The sequence below is a fragment of the Coccinella septempunctata genome, chromosome 1 (assembly GCF_907165205.1).
Source record: "Coccinella septempunctata chromosome 1, icCocSept1.1, whole genome shotgun sequence".
NCBI classification, from domain to species: Eukaryota; Metazoa; Arthropoda; class Insecta; order Coleoptera; family Coccinellidae; genus Coccinella; species Coccinella septempunctata.
The window spans coordinates 48,289,356-48,299,860 of NC_058189.1; the positions used below are offsets into that span (position 1 = coordinate 48,289,356).

At 32.8% G+C, this 10,505-nt stretch overlaps 3 protein-coding genes across 4 annotated transcripts; all 3 read right to left on the reverse strand.

Annotated features, from left to right (window-relative positions):
- Nucleotides 1-267: 267 nt before the first annotated feature.
- Nucleotides 268-1,088, reverse strand: LOC123313416 (protein TSSC4). Its single transcript, XM_044898293.1, has one exon. The coding sequence runs from the start codon at nucleotides 919-921 to the stop codon at nucleotides 292-294; it is 630 nt and encodes a 209-aa protein (XP_044754228.1). The 5' UTR covers nucleotides 922-1,088; the 3' UTR covers nucleotides 268-291.
- Nucleotides 1,089-2,062: 974 nt separating this feature from the next.
- LOC123316510 (anaphase-promoting complex subunit 5) lies at nucleotides 2,063-8,662 on the reverse strand. 2 transcript variants are annotated; one of them, XM_044902623.1, is made up of 10 exons: nucleotides 8,426-8,659; nucleotides 8,078-8,371; nucleotides 7,864-8,008; nucleotides 7,617-7,776; nucleotides 6,831-7,009; nucleotides 6,522-6,765; nucleotides 4,633-4,913; nucleotides 4,210-4,538; nucleotides 2,459-2,817; nucleotides 2,063-2,220 (listed from the first exon to the last, which is right to left on the reverse strand). In XM_044902623.1, the coding sequence occupies exons 1-10, from the start codon at nucleotides 8,541-8,543 to the stop codon at nucleotides 2,101-2,103; spliced, it is 2,229 nt and encodes a 742-aa protein (XP_044758558.1). In that variant the 5' UTR covers nucleotides 8,544-8,659; the 3' UTR covers nucleotides 2,063-2,100. The 2 variants fall into 2 exon arrangements, with proteins under 2 accessions (XP_044758558.1, XP_044758566.1); XM_044902631.1 differs by lacking the exons at nucleotides 2,063-2,220; nucleotides 2,459-2,817 and adding an exon at nucleotides 3,824-4,143 and having other exon boundaries at nucleotides 8,426-8,662.
- Nucleotides 8,663-9,262: 600 nt separating this feature from the next.
- Nucleotides 9,263-9,900, reverse strand: LOC123316531 (protein LLP homolog). The gene is made up of 2 exons (XM_044902657.1): nucleotides 9,760-9,900; nucleotides 9,263-9,696 (listed from the first exon to the last, which is right to left on the reverse strand). Exon 2 carries the CDS (start codon nucleotides 9,694-9,696, stop codon nucleotides 9,331-9,333), a length of 366 nt encoding a protein of 121 aa, XP_044758592.1. The 5' UTR covers nucleotides 9,760-9,900; the 3' UTR covers nucleotides 9,263-9,330.
- Between the last annotated feature and the right edge of the window lie 605 nt (nucleotides 9,901-10,505).

A 10,505-nucleotide genomic window follows, 5' to 3' on the forward strand; every position in this document is an offset into this window, starting at 1 on the left:
TATGGAAGCCATACAAGGTTGGCTTCAGTAGCGTTAATAATAAATATCATAAATCAAAGGAATTTGTTAGCTAAAGGATGTCAGAGAAGGATCTTGCATTCAAATTATTACAGCTTCAAAACACTGATGAACTTTCTTCAAATTTAGATAAGATCATATTCAGGTTACTTATAGCTGTAGATGTAGCTATGTTTACAAATTGTGATGAATTAAAAATTCTTGGTCCTATTATTTTTATATATATTCATCAAATGTTTATAGATTTTAAACTTATATATTATGTACACTGCACTATTCATCCTGATCTTCTTGGTAAAGATGATCTAGTTTCAGATTTTTGTCAGCCTTATTTGATTTCATGCTTTTAGTTTTTCTATCTTTTTTAATTTTCTGTCCAACAACATACTCAGGCATTATTATCTTAGAGCTCTTAAAGGAAGGCTTATCTTCTGTTTCCTGTTTTGAAACAGAAGTACTAGTTGGCCTACGAAATATAATTTTTTGATCTTTAGCTTCATCAGAGTCTTTTTCGACTGCCTTATTTCTTGTTTCCAAGTCTTTCAGAAATGATAATGCAGCTTTTGTGTTTGCTTTGTCAGATATATCCTCATCTTTCACATCTTCCAGTGAATATTTCGTCCATTTGTGAGGATTTTTCTTGAAATCAGGCAACTTCTTCAAAAAATTTCTAGGCACTGGATCTTGAGGAGTTTTGAAAATACTTTCTTTACCTCTAAAAACCTTGGTTTGCGATTTTGGAATTTTTGGCCTTCTCCCTTCGAGCTGATCATCTACTTCCATAGGATCTTGATCTTGCCTATTCGCTTTCTTTTCGAGTTCAGATAATGCAAGAAAGGTATTCCTTTGCCTTGCTATAAAATTTGCATCTGAGCCTATGAGAGTAAATTCATCCTGAGACATTATGCAGCAGTTCTTTTACCTGCGCGTTATATTGATTATTCGTATTTGTATCAACTTTATAGTTGTATTATAGCTTCTACTGTATTTTTGTCATATACAAATTACTGGTTTAATTATGATGTTTATAAACATGAAATGTACGAATATAAAATGTCAAATTTTGAAATTATGACAGATATAGGTTAAGGTCAAAGAAAAAAAAGTCGGTGGTTTCGAAATCAAAAATTTCTTTCAAATATTTGAAAAAACCGATTCGAAACTTAAGTGATTAGTTGGGAAGCACACCGCTTCGTTCGGATTTGTATTCTTGGAAATATTGGCAAATAACTGAATGTTCTGCCGTGGCCATCCTGTTGACCGGATTTTAATCCCATGTGTCTGATTCGGTGGTGGGGGGAGGATTGTCCATTCTGAACTAGAGACAAGCTTTGACTCTGCTCTGAACCCATAGACATATAGACATGGACTGTGCCTTCCCCTTCTATCTATGCATGAAATACGGTCAAAAAAAGTGACAGAGAGAAACGCACGTCGGGAATGCAGTTGTCTCTTTCTAGAATATTGATTGGTCCACACTCACCTCTATGTGAACAAAAAAGAGAAGGTAAATTCCCGACGATCATTTCTCTCTTTCTATAAAAAAAGCCAATTTCATGCTGACATTGCTCAGTCCATGTCTCTATGTCTATGTCTGAACCATTCTACACACTTATTTGTGTTCTGTGTTACACTGGTTTCACCATCTTGTCTCTGGGTTACACACTCTGGCACAGTCTTTGAATAAAGATTTCTTTATTCAATGGGCACGGTTCCTAGCTCTGAGTGTGGTCTGATTACTCAAAGCGTTCATAAACTTTTTTTCTACCTCTACCTCGGAGTATGCTCTCCGAGCATTGTCATACTCTACTCTCCGAGTAAGAAGCAATCAAAGAGTCTCAGTTGACATACTCTTTTTCATTAGTTAATGCACCTGAATTGTTACCACCATCTCATTTTCATTCTCAATGTAAGATTATCAAATTAACCAAAAGTTGATAATGGACCTAATTTCATTTCTATATTATTCATGTTAGTAGAGTGGTTCACAACTGTGTTGAGATTAGGTACAAGAAGAATTTTTGGTAGATAAATAATAATCTTATTAACAATTCTTATGTTTATTCAGACTTATCGATTCATTTAAATATACCTTATTAATGTTTCCATATTCTTGGAAATGTGCTCTTGATCTAATGTCCTGAATTCCAACGCATGCTTATTCCTTTCCTGCTTCATTCCAAGTTGATCATACAATTTGGCCTTGAAAGAAATATTTATTTTAAATTTTATACATTAAGTGTAAGGGAAAATGAAATAATGTTTGAACCTGAGTATATTGAACAAAAAAACTACATATGCAATATTTGTTTCCTATACTCCTAATAAATTGATTGCCATGATTATCATCATGATATAAAGCTGAAAGAATGTTCCTTAGCTAGTTCTGTCTACTTTTGAACAGAGAATGATCATAATTAGCCAAGGTGAATAGATTTACCTGCAAATAAACAACATCCTTCATTCGAGAAAAGGCTTCAACCCTTTTGAAAAGATCCTTTGCTTCATCAAGAATATGAATCCTCTCCATAATAACTTCAGCTCTTTCTTGCTTATTTTCAAGTCTCTCAGATTCAGCAGTTAAGGCTTTTATGTAAAAAAGCCAACATTTTGCTCTATCATAGCAGCCACCGTGTGCCAATATCTGAGTCATGCATTTATCTAAATTCACAAGCGCTTGCTTCGCCATTCCCAAATTAAGTTGCATGTTGGCCATGACGAGATAAACCAAAGAAGTATAATAATCAAGTTTGTACTTTTTTGTTTCATCTAGGATATCATTCAGAACATTTATTATTCCTGAAACATTTATTATAATTAACCAAATTGGATTTAAAACACTGATATGGCTATGGAAGATCATGAAATGTATTGAACTGGCAAACATCTATGAGTATATAGATCGATATAATTATAACATAGAAAACCTGCCGGCATCGAAGGGAACTAACATTAACACTCCAGTACTCGCGCGTCCGATAGATACATAAGCAATACGTGGAGCCTGGGGTATTGTAGTACCCCGCGCGAGTACTGGAGTGTTAAACTAGTTTCCCTCTCATTTGAGTTTACCAGGTTCGTATAATCTGACCAACATATCGGCCAAATGAAAATTGCCAAACACTGTGAGGGGACAAAAGAAATGTACAGGGTGGGCAAAATTGGTGATACCTGAACTACAACTTTTTAACCCAACGAGATAGAGGAAAATGAATGTCTTTTTAAAGTCGTCTTTTTTCGAGAAACACTCTTTTGATAGCAATCCATTGGCGTACTATGATTTATCCAACACGTTTATTTGCTGAGCTATAACATAAAGTTGTGTTTTTTCGTAAGAAAACTGTAGTTTAAAATGACTTAGAAAGAATCGCCATTTTTTTTCCGTTTCAGAAATATATCATACATCGCTCTTAGTCTTTCCAAGTCATTTTAAACTACTATTTTCATAAGAAAAACACATCCTTATGTTATAGCTCAGCAAATAAACCTGTGGGAAAAAATCATAGTACCCCACTAGATTGCTATAAAAGAGTGTATCGATAATGTTTTTATTTCAACATCCTAGCACAAACAGAAACGGAGGTAATGACCAAAGTTGAAATCGCCCAGATTTCAATTTTGGCCTATAACTCGAAAACAAAAGAAGATAGAGGAATGCAGTTGATGGCATTGTTAGTTTCTTGGAAAAAGACGACCGTAATGTACCATACTTTTCCTTTATCTCGTTGAGTTGAAAAAGTTGTAGTTCAGGTATCACCAATTTTGCCCACCCTGTACACAGAGAGTTTAGGACGTTGGGTGGCAGATTTATTTAATACTTCGATGTGGCTACCGACTTTCAACATTAATGTCTGTTTTACTTCATTTGGTCTGTATAGTCTTTGAATAAAGAAGGGTTCAATGGGTATAGTTGGTTGAGTTATGCGATACTGACGAGCTCAAATAAGAGCGAAACCGGTCTATCGCTCTCTCCTTCGCTGTTGTCACGTCGCGGCACGTAGTCTATGATTTACTTTGAATGTGAATTTATGCCAGTTATTGCTTTCGTTATTATTAAGTCTATAATAGTCCAAACAAAAAAGTTCAGCACAGCTGTGAGAGAGAATGATAAAACATGTACGAAATCTAAAATAAGAAAAAGATGAAACCTGAATAGAAAGTAATAAAGTCCAAAAAAAAGACTATTCTTACCTGGAGGTAATGAGTCATCTAAATTACTAGCAAATTCTATTTGTGCAAACAGAAGCTTGGCCCTAACATATTGATAACCTTTGAATTCGTGTTTATCATTGTCTTTGTATCTATCGAATATCAAATTTATGACTCTCCTTGCTTCCTTGTGATCCTCTTTGAAAAGGTACAATTCTGCAAGGCGAAGGTATGATTCCCATTTGTCTACTATCATCATCCTCCTTGCTGCCGCTTCAGCTTCTACCCACTGCTCATGATATAAAGCTCTAAGGAAATAAAACAAATTTTCACACAGCATCCATATTTGGCAGTTAGGTTCATCTGGAAATCTGTAAAGTTACAAATCAACTCATCCTTGATATCTTATAATGATTTTCAATGAAAAACCAACTAGTTTTTAATGTAATGAAGTTTATTTATTACCTTCGTTTAACAAAATTCAGGGCACAATATGCCAAATTATATTTTCCCTCTCCAAGTAGATGCATGGCAACATTACAAATAGATAAACAGAATGGTTCTCCATAGTGAGACTTAGTAGGTTTCATATTACCTATATTGAGGTATAAAGTGAGGTGACTCCATAAGGAAGACATTTCGGGTTTTCCATAGAATTGCCATAGACTAGATTTTATGACATAACTGTTCGAGATCAACTCCTTATCATTATTTTGGTAATAAGTGATGTCAGCTTTATCTAGGGCCTGAAATACTTTCATATAAATGATGTGAAAAAAATGAATTGAATTTAAGTTATAATTCCTCTAGAGAAAAAAATCTGTTTTTGATTAATTTAGTGGAACCTTAGGTTGCTTCATCAATCTTGCGAGTTATATAGTCACAACCAGAAAAAAAAATTGAACAAAAATCATTCAAGAATAGTGCTCAACTATGATACCAAGAGTTTTCTAAAATTTTTATGTCACAGTTTTTTATCACATTAGCTAATTCATTGTAGAATGCCAAACCTCTGACCATTGTGAGCAACATTCGTTGTCTACTGACAGAATCTAGAGAACTATAAGAGCTAGAAGAAAACGGACAAAAAAATTGTGAGAACTTTTCAAATCGTCAAAATTTCATTTTTTCCAATAACTCAAAAACGAAGAATTGTGGGAGGCTACGGTTTTCACCATTCTTTGTTTTTCTGAAAAAGAGCCCGGACATGTGTCATCCGTTTTCTTCTAGCTCTTATAATTCTGGAGATCCCCTCAGTAGACAACAAATTTTGCCCACCCTGTACAATAATCAATCAATGAATTCATATGAATTCAAGATTGTCTATTTTACTATTATCCTACATTATGTACCGGATTTCCTGACCAATTTTTTTTTGTGAGATAATCGGTATGAAGTTTAAAGATCAGAATTCTATCAAGGATAATTCCTAAATACTTAATTGAGTCTACTTTTTGCAAATATAATTATTTATCCCAATTTTTATTCTCTTTTTGTCTATAGATTCCAGTTTATGTTCCTTCCTGAATAATATATAACTTGATTAACCGATGTAAATTCTCATCTGATAATCGTTCAACCAATCACTTCAAAATCCTCCATCAACAACAAAACCATATATCGTCTCCTATTATACAAAACATTGTATAATCGGCGAACAGCCCCAATTTGCAATTTTTAATATTTCTTATAATATCTTTCATAAATTAAAAACAATAGCGGTCCCAGAGTTGTTCCCTGCGGCACGCCATGTAGGTAAAATTTTTATTCCCGAGGATGTTTTTTGTTTAAATTTAACTTTCTTTGACCTGTTATTTAGATATGATGTGAACCAAGCAAATACAACACCCCTGATTCTTAACCTTTTAAACTTCTTCATCAGGAAGTTCTTATCAAAAATCAAAATTATCTCAAATGTTCTTTGAAAATCAATGAACACTGCCAGAACAACATTATTTCTGGCTATTTCTCATTCTCGTTCATCACAAATATGAACAACTGTACTTTCACAAGAATGATTATGCCTGAAACCTGTTTGATTATCAACAAGAACATTATTTTCACTCAAATATTTCATTAATTGATCTTTAAGTACTAGTTCAAAAATTTCATATATTGACATTGTATGAATCCCTCTGAATCCTTCGCAGTATCTAACATTGGACATATTTCAATTGGTATCACAGTGGTGATCTTCCACGCATCACAACAATTTAATTTTCCAAATAAATTTGAAACTGAGCCCCATTTCCATTGAATGATTTAATTTGAAAGTAAGTTTTTTTCATAAACAAATAAATTAAAGTATAAAATCTGAAAATTATTCAGTGTCTAAGAAATGAAAAATTACTTACATCTAAGATTTCTGATGGCTGGGATGTACATAAAGAAGAAATCTTTAAGCAAGTCTGAATGGTGGTGCTAGGTCTATAAGACATACTCAAACTGAAGCTGCTCAGAAGAGAATGTTCAGTAATTTTATCATTGTGTGAAATTACTAATCTATGAAGCCATGCCATGGCATGCTGAAGGCACAAATTATCATTTGCATCTTGAGCTAATTTTATTGCTTCTTTCAGAGAAGCTAGGGTTTCATGACTAAAAAATAAATAGAAATTCATTATAAAACAAACAAGAGTTGGTGAAAAATTTCTCCTACTTACTGATGATTAAAGTGATAGTGAAGAACGGCTAGATTTAATGCAGCATACCGACAGAGTTTAGGCTTCTCATCATTGTTTTTATTATCCTCTATATGATTAAAATCAAAGCAGCCATAAAGACTTTGTATTGCGCCACAATATTCCTTCACTCTGAGATAATTTAAATATGCAAGAAAATGCTGTGATAAAAATGAAACCATATTGTTAAATTTACTTATGTTAATTAATTATTCTTTGTATACAAAAATTCTAAGGTATTTGGATGACAATGATAATCCATCCTCAGTACATATATGGAATCATGGATGTGGGAATTGATCCACAAGTATTTTTTTGTGAATAAAGTATTAATAAAAGACAATAACAAAGAATGAAAAATGATCTCCAAGGAGAAATTCTATAAAATTTTGAATATTAAGGAAGTCAAGGAAATGGACTGAATTATTTTCATCCCATTCTTGTTGAGATAAAATTTTCATTCTATATATTATTCATTATATCTAGAATACATTCGATTATATTATCGAACATATGTATTATCATCTACCATTTCACATTTGAGAAAATAATATCACTTTTTTTTTATTTATTTGATCTTCAAAGTTTTTTCAGCAAATATTTTGAATAGTAAAAATTCAGGCAAATGCTCTGAAATATTTTTCTCCCATCCTTAATGAGAATAAATTTTCATTAAACCTATTATTCATTATATCTAGAATATATTCAATAGTAACTAGTAACATGATCAAAATCGCTTATAATCTTGTGAAAAAAAATTTCACTCACAGCTTCAGCTAAATCTGGATTTGTCTTCAATATATTGCCTATAACTTTCTGAAGTTCTCCAGGATTCATAGCCCTCCCTTCATTGCTTTCTACTAAAGCAGCTTGTGTTGCAATAAAGAGTTCAGCTTGCCTTCTGGTCCATAAATCTTTCTCAATAGTCCTGAATAAGAGTGAAATCAGTGACACAAGAATAGTAAAAGAATATTTGCTTATGTTATGAATAAATTAAATGATAACTATCACTAACCATTCTTCGGGTTTCAATATGGTTTTAGGAAGATAAATCCTTTCTACCAAATCCTTGCAATATTTCTCGAATTCTGAGTAGACCTCTGTTACCTCAAAGAAAGTTAGTCTATTGAAATTAACTATCAAGCGTCTCAAGTAAACACCTGAAAACGAGTTATAATTCATCAAAACATTTAGTCTCAAGCTAAGCATGGAACTGGAAAATCATTCACCTATCACACTTGTTTTGCTAATAAAAAAATAGTCGAATGTTAAACTATTATCATACTCCATTAATCTATTCAAATTATCTATATACTCCACCAAAGCTTCAATTCCATTTCGATATATGAATAACAGCTCATCTTTGAAAGTTTCTAGTAAATCTGAAGGTATTTGGTCAGTCGTTAAATGGATGTGACCCCAGAGTTCTGATAATTCTATATCAGGCTTTTGAAGGAGATTAATTAACATGAAACAAAAGTCTCTTGTACATCTTGATGTATTAACAGTAGAATTCATAGCATCTGAAATTCAACATAATGAAATGCAATTAATAAATGATAAGGTGTATTTCATACCATAAAGCCTTTTGCCATGAAACGTTTTGATAAGGGCAGATATACATATTCGATATGGGGTTAATTTGTCTAATTGGTTAATTTTACTGTTAGCACCATCCTCTTTAGTTGAAGACATTCTGTGCAAAGATTATAGATCTTTGATTCTGTGTTGATTACGAATAATTCTCAAAAGCAGAGATTTATCTTTGATTTCATGTTATTATTATTGTTGATAAATTTTTTAGGTTATGTTGTATCAGAAAGAGACAGAGATATAGAAAGAGGAAGCACCGAACCGTTGATCCACAGATTATTACCTCTTTGTTATTACAGACTACAGAGTAATCGACCGAACAAATCTTTACAGGTACAGTATCTGTCTTTTGAAAAAACATTATTTTATTAACTGGCCCTAAGTGTATTGTTGCTTCTACTTTTTATTTTATATATATATTCAATAAGAATTATCCCACAACCCACAACTTACATGATTTTCAATAACAACGAACTTCCAGCCCATGTTTCTTTTTTTATTATTTTAGCATCTTCAGGCAGGTGAAGGGTTTAGAGTCACATAATAAGTTCAATCAAAGATAAAATATTCTAGTTGTATTAGTTTTCATAAAATATCTTAAATATCCCCATAGTGTAATTCAAAATTTAGTAAAGATAACGAAATTTCTCCCTGATGCATTTTACAATATCATAACTATCTTATAAAAATGACAATACCTAATCTTCAGTTTCACTCAATTCAAGGGTTATATACAGATTTTGTTTATCTTAGACCTACATAAAAAAATACTTTCATGTTACAGTATTCCGGTCAAATGTGAAATGAATAAAAGCCAATTCTATGAAAGTATTAGGTATGGATTTATTTCTATTTACATATTTTAGCAAATTCAACATTGGAAATACAATCATGATTTACAACCCTTTCTTTTCTGAATTTTCCTCTTCTGCTTTTTGGACTTTTTGGGAATTTTCCTGGGATGTAACCAGACAGGATACGAACCATTTTTGTTTCGTAATTTCTTTAAATTTACTTTGGATGAAGAATCGTCAACATCCATAACTTCCTCAACGGCACTCGTTTCAGATGGTTTCTTGATATCTTCAACTGTTTTGACTTCTGCTATATCTGATATATCAAGATCTTCAGTTTTCACCTGCGTTTTGTCTACGCCTAAAATACTTTTCAGCCTTTCCAATTCTTTTTGTCCATACCTCACACGTTTTACTGCTCGACATTTCCTCTTCCATTTACTGCGTAAACTCTTGGCCATCTGGAAACAATTATAATAGCTGAAGTATTTCTAATGAAGAATAATATTATAGACAAGTCTTACCTTGAAAACAATACACCGCCTTTACCTCAAAAATACGAAATCTTGGTGATGAATTCAACTCTTCCCTACACCACATTGACAACTCAAAACATTAGTTTTGAAGGTTAACTCATAGAATATGATCAAAGACTACTGAGAACCATTGAATTGTTAGTTAGTGGCATAGACATAGAGACATGGACTGAGCAATGTCAGCATGAAAATGTCTTTTTTATAGAAAGAGAGAAATGATCGTCGGGAATTTACCTGTCTCTTTTTTGTTCACATAGAGGTGAGTGTGGACCAATCAAAATTCTAGAAAAAGACAACTGCATTCCCGACGTGCGTTTCTCTCTGTCACTTTTTTTGACCGTATTTCATGCATAGATATAAAGGGAAGGCACAGTCCATGTCTATATGTCTATGGTTAGTGGTATGGTGCACATAGAGTTTAATGCTGAGATCCAAAGAGTCACTCCAGTTTGCTGAGAACTTGGTTCGTTCCAGAATAGCATCTTTTCAATCTGTCACATCACTTACATCAATACCTTTCCTTTATTACGATCAGAATATCTTTGTAACGACAAGGAAATTAGAGTACTAGAATTAGAGTACTAAAAAAAATATCGATGAAGTAATATCTCAGATTTGTGTATGGAGGAGGCCAACAGGACTTAATGGGAACTTTCACCATCCCTCCAATTCGAATTGCCCTTCAAAATTTCAATTCACAACATGAGGAAAAAACTGGATGGTAGGATATAGAT

Coding starts and splice junctions, on each gene's coding strand:
- LOC123313416 (XM_044898293.1), bottom strand. CDS start 921: ATGTCTCAGGATGAATTTACTCTCATAGGCTCAGATGCAAATTTTATA.
- LOC123316510 (XM_044902623.1), bottom strand. CDS start 8,543: ATGTCTTCAACTAAAGAGGATGGTGCTAACAGTAAAATTAACCAATTA. Junction 7,010..7,616: donor ATCCAGATTTAGCTGAAGCT/GTGAGTGAAATT, acceptor TTTTTATCACAG/CATTTTCTTGCATATTTAAA. Junction 6,766..6,830: donor CACTATCACTTTAATCATCA/GTAAGTAGGAGA, acceptor TTTATTTTTTAG/TCATGAAACCCTAGCTTCTC.
- LOC123316531 (XM_044902657.1), bottom strand. CDS start 9,696: ATGGCCAAGAGTTTACGCAGTAAATGGAAGAGGAAATGTCGAGCAGTA.